The 12,515-nt window shown below is 39.5% G+C and overlaps 1 protein-coding gene across 1 annotated transcript; it reads left to right on the top strand.

Moving 5' to 3' along the window:
- The first annotated feature begins 138 nt into the window (after positions 1-138).
- LOC108601900 (45 kDa calcium-binding protein) lies at positions 139-11,957 on the top strand. Its single transcript, XM_017989877.1, has 4 exons — positions 139-259; positions 4,952-6,085; positions 10,932-11,616; positions 11,672-11,957. Exons 2-4 carry the CDS (start codon positions 5,505-5,507, stop codon positions 11,744-11,746), a joined length of 1,341 nt encoding a protein of 446 aa, XP_017845366.1. The 5' UTR covers positions 139-259; positions 4,952-5,504; the 3' UTR covers positions 11,747-11,957.
- Positions 11,958-12,515: the final 558 nt, after the last annotated feature.

The raw sequence follows: 12,515 nt of genomic DNA, 5'->3' as shown, positions 1-12,515 counted from the left end.
CACGCACTTAACGCACAAGTTTCGCCTTCTGTGCCGTTGCTGTTCGGCTCGTGTTGGCCAAAAGTGAGCTTCGGGTCGGCTTTAGTTGGCCAAAACACAGAGTTACGTTAGTCAGCGTCAGTACGTAAGCTTCAACGGTCGAAGTTGGATGTGCTGATGTAATTGGCGCACGCGAGTTGGCCTACGGCAGCAAAAAACACGTTAAGAATTTCGTCATCGTTTCAGCTCCGACGCGCGCGTAAAAACAAAACAAACCAAAGTGAGTGCAAAATAGTTGCCTTCAACGGTGCCAGTTTTTTGATGATGATGTTGTTGTTGTTGTAACTGTTGTTGTTATAGCGCACACACACGTATTGTATATGTTTAGCTTTTACTGTTTTTTATGTCTACATTTAGTGTTGCTGTTGTTGTAACCACGCACTGTGCATTATAAACCTAATAAATTGATTGCAACAAAAAATGTAATTGCAATTATCGAGATTGAACCACAAAAAATGGTGTGTGTTTGTATACGTAATGTTTGAGGCAATTGCCACAAATCATGGCTATTGATTTTGGCCATTATATATTAATGCCAAAAAAAAAGAAAATAAAATATACATAAGTGTAACAAAACTGTGACTCAGTCTTGGTTCGTTACTCACACATGTGGAGCACACACACACACACACACACACAGCGGAGAGGCTTACAGGCGCCAGCATGGACACACACACACACTCTTACACTTGCGGCTGACGTTGCCGCGTCTCCCTTTGCTGTAACTGACAGCTGCCAAGTGCCAGAGCTTGTCGTCAACAAGTCTATCAAAAGCACGTTTGTCATTGCTGTTGCAGTCCACGTTGTCGTTGCCAGGTGGAAGGCGCTACTATCATACCAACTGAACTGTATATATATATATTGCTATATGTGGGTGTAGGTTGAGTTTGTTTGCGCAATCCTTTGTATCTGTCAATTTAAAGTTTGTTGAAAACTCTATATGCGCATCCTATGTAAATAAATATAATTTATTTATATATTACTTCCCATTCTATAGCACTTTGTATGATGTGCTGCTGTCAAGCTAAGCGTTAAGTGCTGTCCCATTTTCATATGCATTTGTCATAGGGAAAATCAATTTTAAATTAAAATGAAACTCTCTTAATTATTGCTCGACAGGGGTTAACAGTTTTTGTATTCTATGACTTAACTTAATTAACGTTTACCCGTTTACCCGTTTACCTTTACCCGAACTGCTTTTTACTTATGCATAATTATTTGATCTAGTTTCTGTTCTACTTTAGTTGTAGCTGTCTCTTCGATATCAACGCTGCAATGTTGTTTTATTCAAATTGAGTTGTGGTTTATTCATGCATTTTGTTGCACAGTCGGCACTGTCGACTGCATTGTTGCACAGTTGCATACTATAGTACTTTCATATGCATACAGATGCCCATAGTTATATTCATTCACTCATCATCCATTCATTCATGAAGTTCGTTTTCGTTGGCATGCAGAAGAGCAGGCTTGACTTACGCTCAGTCACACTGCCACTGACATTTTCATGGTGTCAGGGCTCAAGTATCTGTTACGTTTAAATGCCGCTCTTAACAGACAGACACACACACACACACACATATAGTTTTATATATATGTGATGAATATAGTATGCTGTTGCACAAATAAACATACATATGCAAAACTGTAACTATATGTGTGTATGTGTGTGTGTGTGTGTGTGTGGGTAAGCCCCAAGTGTGCACTTTCACTTTTCATGCAACTGCGAGTGAGAGAAAAAAAAAATACCGAACCAGCTAACACAAAAACTGGCAAAACGACAATCATGTAGTAGGTCGGAGTCTGCGGCTTTAGCTGGTTTAGCTCTACTATTTAAATCATGTATGCATGTGTTGGTCAATTGTCATGATTGCAGCAGAACGAGACAGCGACAGCGGCTGAGACAGAGACAGAGCTAATTTAAACCGGTTGAGACACAAAACATGTTTTTGCGGTTACAAAGGCCCCATGCCCTGCAGCCGGAGGCGAGCATTAGAATTAAATTGCTTCAAACTAACTAAGGGCTTAACGACATTTGACCATTCAAATGTTTAGCAAATGATACACGAAATAACCTAAGGCTTGTTCTTCATATAAACTAAAGTGTACCAACTTTTCTTGCAGTGCACACACACACACATGCTGTAATTAATCGCATTATGTTTTGCTGCAATTGGCAAAGCAATTAATATTAATCATACTGCTAGGTTGTTGGTTCTGTTAAGTATACGCCCCGTTGAGCCTAAGAACACATTTTGATAATTGTCAATGAATTTGAAATGCATTGTGCCATGCAGAAACGTTAGCATAGCTTTAAAATATGTCAACTACAGACAGTTCACTGTACTGTATTTTATATGCAGCGTGTAAATTTTATAAAAATAGCCTGCAAGGCAAGCTGATGTGATTGCCGCGTTGTCCTGGCAGCCACAACAAAAGCAGGGCGACAAGTGCAAGTTGCATTTGCATGACTGCTTCAGACCCTCACACAAATACACACTGAGAGGGAAAGAGGGAGAGAGAGAGAGAGAGACTGAGGGGGGCGTCAGCTTTTAGTGGCTATAAAAAGCACAGCGAAAATAAAAATGTGAGCAACATTTACATTGCCTTACTTTTAGCGCCAGCAACTAGTTATTTAATTTCATTGCAATTGCTTTAAAGCGTTGCTCTAACAAAACATTTTAGCGTTGAGCTTGAGCGCATGCTGTAACTATTTTATTTTAGTGAGCGTTTGTAACTAGACGCCGTCGCCGCTTCGCTTCGCTTCGCTTCGGCGTGGCAAGTGGCAGCAGGCAAAAGTTTTTGTTGTGCATTTGCCACGCTTCTAGTTTTAAGGACCCGCACACACACACACACACACACACACATACGCCCTTGTCTAGTGTGACTTGTGGCTTGTGCCTCTGCTGTGCATGTACGAACATGTCACCTCTGGCCCAGATTGTAGGCCACCCACCTGCTGCTGTCATGGCAACTTTTGTTGCACTTGCACATTGCGTATACGTAACGCAAGCAGCACGCAGCACGCAGCAGGCAACAGCAAACAAGCTTTGTTATATAGCATGCATGCGCTTGAATGTTGTTTTGTTTTTTGTTTAAATACATTGTGGATTTACTTGCGAGGCATAGAGATCACGTCTAGTCACCCAACACTTCACGCTCTTGCTCTCGCTCTCGCTCTCTTCTGTTATTTGCACTTGCATTGCGCTTTTCGGCATTTTCATTCAACGTATATGAGAGCTACAAACAAATCAGCATTTTTCTACTTCTTTTTTTTTATTTTGCATTTTAGTCCTGGCTTGTTTGCTCTGCACTGATTGAGTGCAATTTACACACATGGCTGCTCGTACAGCTCAAGGGCAAAGGGGAGGGCGGGCAGGCCAGCAGCGGTTAGCTCGAAACTTGATTACAAGCACAGCAGGATGAAATGCAAAAAGAATCAGACTTATTTACAAAATTTATTTGCATGCTCTCTCATATGACTTTAATTGACTTTAAATACCGAGCTAATTTAAGCTCAGCATTTCTGCTCTGGCATTTCGTTGTGCACATTGTCAACAGTTTTGTGGTTTTGCTTGGGGTCCTTTGGCATTTGCAAGTCAATTAAATTGTTAAATTTTGCTTGAATTCGATAAGAAAAACTTGAAATTTTGTAAAATTCATAAATATTCATGTTTATTAGTTATGCTGCCCTGCAGCTCTGTCAATGGCAACGCAAACATTTTAACATTTATGCTCATCGATTTGCAATTGAGCTGCATGCTTTTTATCCTGCCACATAAAGTCCTTACTTCAGCTGACCCCGCCTCATTTATTCATGGCTGCGCAATAAAGTTTAATGTGTGCGCTTCTCTGCTCGGCTCTTCTCCTTTTTTTTCACGGTTTTTGTGCTTTGCTTTATCATCAGCTTTTATTGAAATTGACACTATCTGTGCAGCAGCGCGCAAGGAGTAGATGAGTAGATGAGAAAAAATTAAATTACTTTTAAAATTTTCGCCAGTAATGCTTGTGTAATGTGTGTCCTTTGTTTTATTATAACAAAAAAGTTGCTAATTGGATTAGATTTTGCAGCGCTGTGCAGCGAATTCATTAGACAACTTGCTTTGGCCTGTTTGAGCACAAAAATTTCATTAAAAATTTATTTCTAGCAAAGTTTTCTCTCTCTCCCTTTCTCACTCTCTGTCTGCTGCTTCTTTTCTGGCCCATACTTTGCGCTTTTTAGCAACTGTTACTCTTTCATTAGAGCCACATGAACATAATAAGCAGCAAAGCTGCAAAAAATATATAAAAGCGACTGAAAATGAAACATAAAACACACGCAGTTAATAAAATAAACGCAGTCCAAATGGCAAAAGCAACAAATTGGCAACAGTAAACAGCTGCGACTTGCCCCAACATGAATGTGTGTGTGTGAATGCTTTTGAGTAAATGTGCATGTAGTAAAAGATGCTCAACTGGTTTTGTGAGCCAATAAAAGACAATGGAAGCAACATCAACAACGACAACAACAACAATAAGAAAATATAAGGCAAATGCGACAAACCAAAACGAAAACAAAAGTAAACGGTGCGCAACAAAAGCGTTAAAAGAGCCAAAAAAACAACAACAAAAGCAACAATGAACAGGCTTCATATATTTTAAATACTTTCAGCATATTTAATGTTTTTATACATGTTTTCTTTTATTCTATAGCAAATTAGCATTTCCGTTTTAAATACTTGCAGAATATTTAATTTTTCATTCTGCTGCAGTAAGCGAAAAATATTGCTTACTCATTTTGCTATAAATTGCAATAAAAGTTTGAAACTTAGTTGTTGACTCTGCTTGACAGAAGAGAAAGAAAGCTGATAGCACTTAAGAGATTTATTTCACACTCGAATAAATACATTGAATTCACTCTCTGTTCTCCTTGCAGCAGTTACAATGTCTTGGGCTAACGGTAATGCCCGTAACAATCATGTAAAATTGCGTTAAAAGCAAAATGGCAGCAAATGAAACGATGCATAGCACAACTAATTGGTATTAGACGTTAACAAGCAGCAGCAAAAGCAGCGGCGGCTCCAGCTCCAGCACCAGCAACTGAGCATAAAGAGCAAAGATTTGAGGGCGATTGGCTTGGAGGGGTGAAGAGAAAGAGAAAGAGAGAGAAGAGAGTGTGCTGCACTGCAGGCGCCACATAAAAGTCAATTAATGCACAATTACAACAACGGCAGAGAGTACAACAAACACTTGAGAGGCAGCGACAGGAAACGGCAGCAACAGCAGCAGCAGCAGCCGGCGAAGGACCAGTGAAAAATCAGCCCGGATAAGCAACGGATACGGCTGGCAACTGCAGAATTACGCCAAATTACACGCAACGCTCACTAGGTGCAGCAACTGCATTACCGAGCGGGCGGACAGGCGGACAGACGGACGGACGGACGGACAGGAAAGCATTCAGGACGAAGAAAGAAAGCCAGCGCATAAAAATGACTTTCGTTAACAAGCTGAGCAAAAGCTTTCGTTGGCTGCGCTGCTCGACATTGTGCGCCATTTTGTTTTATATGTTTTTCATTGGGCTCATATTGCACGGCACTAGCCACAAGCTGCAGCAACACCAGCAACAGCAACAACAACAACAACAGCTGCAGCAGCAGCAGCAGCAGCAACCGCAAAGGGATCTAAGCTCAACAGCACAGGCGTCCCAGGGCCAAATCCATGGTGCGGCGGCAACCAATGAGGGCAGTAATAGACGCGACCAGCAGCAACAGCCTGAGGAATTGGGGCAGCAACAAAAAGCGCAACAACACCAACAGCAGTCAAAGTTTTCATCTAACGTGCTCAGTTTGGGCAATGCCCCAACGAAGAAAGAACGACAACGCAACATGCACTCGATAAATAGCAATGCCATAGTCGATGGCAAGACGCAAGTTGCAGCGGCGGCGGCGGCGGCTGTAGCCTCGCCAGGATTAACAGTGGGTAGAAAATTATCCCAACCGCAGCCCGAAACAGTTTTATTAACGGCCAGTAATGTGAATGAGAAGCAAATACTAGCAAAAGCTTTCAAACGGTAAGTTACTTTGGTGGGTCTGTGGGTGGGTTAGTGGGTTGGCTTTGATTCATAATTTGGCGCTAGTTTGGCGGCTGCTTCATTGTTACCCATAACGATGTTGCCTGTGGCAATTGTTCTCGCTGGAATGCTGCAAAACGAGCAGACAGCAAGTGTAAGAAAGAGAAAGAAACAGAGAGAGAATGAGAGAGAGTGCAAGAGAGTGAGAGAGAGCGCTAGGGTGGTGTAGCTCAAGACAATCAACTGCGTGTTGCCTGAACAAATTGGAAAATTTATGACAATAAACAAATGAAGGCAATATACAACATTGTGTATTGGACTTGGTTGATGGATGTTTCGCACAGATTGAACATTATAAGGTGCAAAGCCCTAAAGCGCAATTTGTTAGCTGGCTTGAATTTCATTTGCTTTCATTGACAGCCGCTCCAAGGAAGCGAAAACGAAAGGGAAAGTGAAAATATTATAGAATTTATTGACTAAGCGTTCGAGCTAAATATGCAAGGCGATTAAAACCTTAAAAGTGGAAGCATGTACACTAAGAAAAAAGTCACTAAACAAGACTAAAATTCCATATAATTTAATACACATTTCAACATATCATAAAAACAAGCTCACGTTTTTCTCATTGAAGTCGTATATTTGTTAATGGCTTCAACATAAAAATAAAGTTCAGAACTTGACCGCAATACTTCTTCTTTTCCAATTTTAATTGCTGGTAAACTGTTTTTGTTTGTTTTAAAGTTTAACACAATTAAAATGTTTTCTCCAGTTTGTTTTTCTAGTGTAGATTAATTAAAATATTGTTTTGAATGCCGGAGCAAAAGTAACTTGAATTGCTAAACAAATGTAAACAAATTTGATTGCATAAATAACATAAATACGTGTTTATCTTCAATTGAAAGCAATTTAATATTCAAAGGCAAGCTCAAGCTCGGCAGCAATTTGATAAATTTCATCAATTTGATAAAGCTGCATTTTAATTCGATAATCAGAAATTCACAATAACCACAAAAGCATACAAAAATTCCCTCATCAGCTGTCAGGATTTGCCAAATGTGTGCTACTCACACACAAACAACACACACACACACACACGCACCCACACACCACACACATACATAAGCGTATTATCCCGAAATCAAATATTAATAAAGGCTTTGTAAACACGAGCCTTGCTGCTTTCTATATGCCCCCCATTGGCATTTTTACGTTTCATTTTGCACGAAATCTAATTGAACATAAATACTGATTAGTTAAACAAAGTACAGTCTGCACTAGAACTGGAAGAACCTTTAAATGTAACGTCGATAAGTCGACTACAATTTGTTTATTCTAATCGTTTAGTTTAGCTCTTATTTGCTGTTCTTGAATTTTTTAAAGTCAATAAGCCACTTAAATTTGAAATAGTCCAGTTGACTTCAATTTAACTTTTCGTCAGTTCGCCCTTTAGACAAGTCGAAGCTTATACCAACTATATTAGTCTTGATAATATTAATATGCTGGATGTTTATTTGAATTTTGAGTTTTACGTCGACATTCAATATTGTGCAACTTTTAGTTAAAACCCGATTAAATTAATTTGTTTGTAGTTAAACTTTTACATAAACCAAAGAAAGAGTCAAGTCGACATATCCACCAAATTAAAATTTTTTTGCATTATGAATATGCAATTATTAAAAAGAATTTGCAAGCTGACAGGAATTTGTTCAAAGCACTTCCTGTGAAAAAAGGATTTTATTTTGAGTTCCATTGCAGTTTTTGCAGATTACTGTTTCTGTTTTTCCATGTAATAAAGAATTAAAATATATATGCAATTAAAATTGCTTTTGCTGTCGCTATGACTGAATAACGAACGACGATATTCCAATCGCTAGTGCACACTGTTTACATGTGTGAGTGCGCCTTGGGGTGTGCTGCATTTATTATTCAACACATCTTTGACACTGATTGATGTGTGTGTTTTGATAAGTGGCCCGAAATGACATAAAGTTATTTTATTAACTGCAAATTTGCTGTAACTAACTGCAATCAACTTCAAGAGTTTTCTTTGGGAATGCAAAGAAAATAAATAAATAGCAAGTTGCAATGTCAAAGTGCGAGCCTGCCAACTGCACAGACAAAGTTTCCGATTTTCGGGCAGTCCACCTCTCCCTCTCCCCACTGAAATTAGTTTTATTGCTGTTGAATTTTATTTGAACGATTGCATAGCAAACTGGCCAAAATCAATTTATGTCGTTGATTAAATTGGTTTCTTGCAAGACACAATTTGAGTAATAAATTGCTTGAAAATTAAACTTTATATTGATTACTGCCTGCGGGCGTGTAAAGCAATTGCGAGTCATAAATCTTAATGGCCTGAAAATATATACTAGCTAAGCTGAGATTGTGTAAGCAAAGTGGTTTAGGGTTCTTCTTCATACACGCAGGTGTCACTCAATGGCTGTGGCAAAGTGGCAAGTGGCAAGTGGCAAAGTGGCTGTGAGGAATATAAATGCCGCTTGCCTGGTGTCAGTTATAACGGATTAAAGTGTCTTTTAGGTCATTAATTAATTGACATTGCGCTGGGAACAAAGTAAGCGGCACGCTAAGCTCAGCAAACCGCCCAAAAACTAAGCACAAAATGTCGCCAACATTTGTGTGTTGTCTCCTCTCTGTTTGTGTTTTGGTGGCTTTGGGCTTACCGCTGTGCGCACAGTGGTTTCATTAGCATATAGTCGAGATATTAGAACTTAAATAAATAAACTGGCAACTTAAGCGATTTGAAGTTGGTCTCCTTACGCCAAAACTTTTGTTCATCTCTTCCCTTTTTTCCATTCTTTTCTCTTTTTTTTTTGTTTGTGACCACGCTCTCTTCTTTCATTTAAAATATATGCATTGCGGTCTCAGTTAGAGTTTGAGTTTTCCGTAACCCAAGGGGCGTGTGCTGCAGCAGCGGCAGCGGCAACTCACACAAATCCTTGCAGAAGGAAGCGCAAACAAACAGCATGGAAAAAAATTTTGTTACTGTCGTTGTTGTTTTGCTGCTGCTGCTGCTGCTCCGGCTGCTTCTGCTGCTTTTGCAGTCTCTTTGGGAATAAAAACTTTTGCATTTGTCGTGCGTACTTTGAACATTTCACTAAAGCGAATTGGGGTTTAGTTAGCAGACAAAAAAAGATTGCATTTTGCATAAGCCTAAGCTATAGAATAACCAATGGCACTTGCCAGTGGATTACCTGCCATTGAGATATTGCGCTTAGTTCGAAAGTTTACCCAAGATATTTCAGCATTTACCATCAGCTTAAAGTTCAATTAAAAATATACAGGAAATATGCAAACGAGAGAAACTGCAATTGAAATTTATAGCCAGAGTCGATGATTGTAAGTTGCCATGACAGTTGGGCAGATAAAATTTAATTGCGCCCAAAATGGTTGTCACCACCACTGCCCAATGCCCCCAAATGTGGCGCAAACTGGGGAAGGGCCCACTCGAGACTCATTGCGGTCACATTATTAATATGAAATTTAAATGCCAAAAGCCGCAAATGATAGCCATTAAATTCATACACGCAATTATCACAACGTATTTGTTTTTCTCTCTTTTTTTTGTCAGCGTCTGTTTTGGTCAATTTTAATTGCAATTTAATGGCCAACCGACAAGTTGTGACAATGATATAGAACCCTGGATAGGGCGTTAGGTGTGAGTCGAGTGCGTATCCAACATGCAGTCGCTTCACCACTTCAATAATAAATTTATTTGTAATAACGATATTCCATTAACTAAATTCTGTCGAACTGACAACAACATTTACATTTAGTACCAACTACTAAACACATTCACACTCTTTTCGGATGTTCCTTTCACACAAATTGCAATCCAGATCAATTAACGTAGTTATATAAATGTTCTATTGACGGTAAACAGTTCCAAGTAAATTTACTGTTAGCGGCTCTAACTACTAACTGTTCATATTCATGGCCTATTAAAATTCTGTGTTTTTGTCAAGCTTTACTACAACTCTGGGTCTGACAATGAGTAATAATTTTTCTTTATTTATTTTTGAAAATACATACGTCAATATTTACAATATTTGGAAAAGTAAATTATTTTCTTTTTTTGGGAACTCTGTAGTCAACATTAAATAAAGATAAGGATAATTATCGAGCACTATCCTAATCCCTTACACTATAAGATACGAATCGTAGAACTAAATTCAAGTGACTGAAATATGCATTATGACTGATTTGCTTATAAAGTAAATTATTTTTATACCCATAGGCTTAGGTTAGGTTAGACAGGCTTCCCTAACGGAAAGACCCAGCGGCAATGTGGCCCACTAGTATATCAATACTCATACTGACCTTATGTAAATTATTAGGCCAAATCTGCAGCACCAATTTCGCACTCGACCAGAACTTCAAACGTTACAATCAAACTGCATGAGAAAAATTACAAATGTCAATTGTTTCTTTTCAATGTCAGCCAATTAAGCAAATTGTTTATACAACATCTATATTAACTAAACGGAATGACGCTTTATTTAATTAAAATAAACAATTCAATTAAAATAAAAAGCTTATTGCCCATTAAACACCTTTTTCACACATTGCCGTCGTCAGCTTTCAACTTATTACCCATTTCAATATTAATTGTTTCTTTTCAAAGTCAAGCTACAAAATCCCTCACCACACTTACTTAATAACAATTAAAATAAACAAACTGTGTAGCTGATAATCCATAAAACATTGTTTTATTGCCCATTTCCGCTGCTGCCTATCGATATCGTTCAGACGGGCTATAACTCAATATTAAATACAACTCAATTAATTTTACTTTTAATTTTTTATATTAATTGGTTTTGTATTTCAGCGCCGATCGCAATCATGACGGCCAGCTGTCCATACAGGAGCTGGGCGTGTATATAAACAAGCGGATTGTGGAGCACATAGACATGGCCATAATGAGCAATGTGCGTGAATTTCGACGCGTGGACATTGCGCCGGCCGACGGACTGATTACGTGGGATGAGTATCATCGACACTTTTTGCGCGAACACGGCATGACAGCGGCGGATATTGATGAGCACGACGAGATTAGGCACACGGCGCTGAATCGCAAGGCACGCGAGGACATGATGCGTGACAAGGCGCGTTGGACGGAGGCAGCGCGCACGGACTTGTTCACGCTGACCATAGATGAATACTTGAGCTTCAGGCATCCGGAGTCGAGTGTGTCCAATTTGCTGGAGCTGGTGGATGATTTGTTGCGTCAGTTCGACCAGGACGGCGATGATCAACTGACACTGGAGGAGTTCTCCGACTTGAATGTGGATGACGACGAGGACTTGCTGCGCAAGTCGCTCATATCCAAGACGCTAGTGGAGCGTCGCGAGGAGTTTAAGCGTATCATAGACAAGAATCACGATGGCAAGGCGGACCGAGGCGAGCTGCTCAACTATGTCAATCCAAAGACGCCAAGGTATGCGCTGCAGGAGGCGGCAACATTGTTTAGCTTGTGCGATGAGAACAAGGACGAGCTGCTAACACTTAAGGAGGTAAGCTGGCCAGCAATTAGCTGTTGACTCTCATTAATGCCGCTTTTGCTTGCAGATGACTGACAATGCTGAGATATTTTTACAATCGAAAATGATTGACACGGCTAATAGTTTCCACACCGAGTTCTAATTACCGCATACCGTCCCCTTGCTCTGCACCCCAATCTTTGTCGGTCATAACTATTATAAAAGTTTATGCATTTATAGTGATATTAATTTGTAAGTTGTTGCACCTAATGTTTAATAACTTTGTACTTTGTAAACTTAAGGCCAAGAGGCAATTCAGTTAATGTGCGAAAACAAAAACAAAACCAATACTCATTATATACGTAATTTTATTATATTAAACAATGTACAGCAAGCACAAAATATTTTTGTCACTCCAGCCATCAAATATTAAATAGCTGCGTATTTTTAGCTTGACCTGCTGTCCAGCCAGAGGAAAAAAAATTAATTTCTTAACATCTTCAAGCCGCTCTGGTCTGGTCTGTGCTGGTCTGGGCTGGTCTGGTTGACAAATTGCTCAACATTAAACATAATCCCATGTTCAATTTGTAGCTGCTGCTCGAGAAGATAAATAGAAGCAGACGAATGATAAATAAGTGTCAATTAAGCAGGACATTGCAATAGTCCTGGCCAGTTTTTGAGAACGACTCAAACGCAATAGGCAATAGGCCTGCCTGCCTGTCTGTCTGGCTGCCAAAGCTTGATAAATATGCTTGAGCTTGCTCTCATCACAAGCAATTGACTTTTTGATAGGTGTTAATACTACTTTAAGCTGCCAGAGGCTGCGTCAATGCAGTGAAAATGATTTCAAAGCGAGATGCCCCAATCAAATTGATAGATTAATGCTCCAATTGCGTGTGCTGTCAACGTTGCTAAGCAATCGCCAAGCATAT

The sequence above is a fragment of the Drosophila busckii genome, chromosome 3R, assembly GCF_011750605.1.
Source record: "Drosophila busckii strain San Diego stock center, stock number 13000-0081.31 chromosome 3R, ASM1175060v1, whole genome shotgun sequence".
NCBI classification, from domain to species: Eukaryota; Metazoa; Arthropoda; class Insecta; order Diptera; family Drosophilidae; genus Drosophila; species Drosophila busckii.
Note: the sequence above shows the minus strand (reverse complement) of the source record. Positions and strands in the feature narration are given on the sequence as shown.

Coding starts and splice junctions, on each gene's coding strand:
- LOC108601900 (XM_017989877.1), top strand. CDS start 5,505: ATGACTTTCGTTAACAAGCTGAGCAAAAGCTTTCGTTGGCTGCGCTGC. Junction 6,086..10,931: donor CTAGCAAAAGCTTTCAAACG/GTAAGTTACTTT, acceptor TTTGTATTTCAG/CGCCGATCGCAATCATGACG. Junction 11,617..11,671: donor AGCTGCTAACACTTAAGGAG/GTAAGCTGGCCA, acceptor TTTTGCTTGCAG/ATGACTGACAATGCTGAGAT.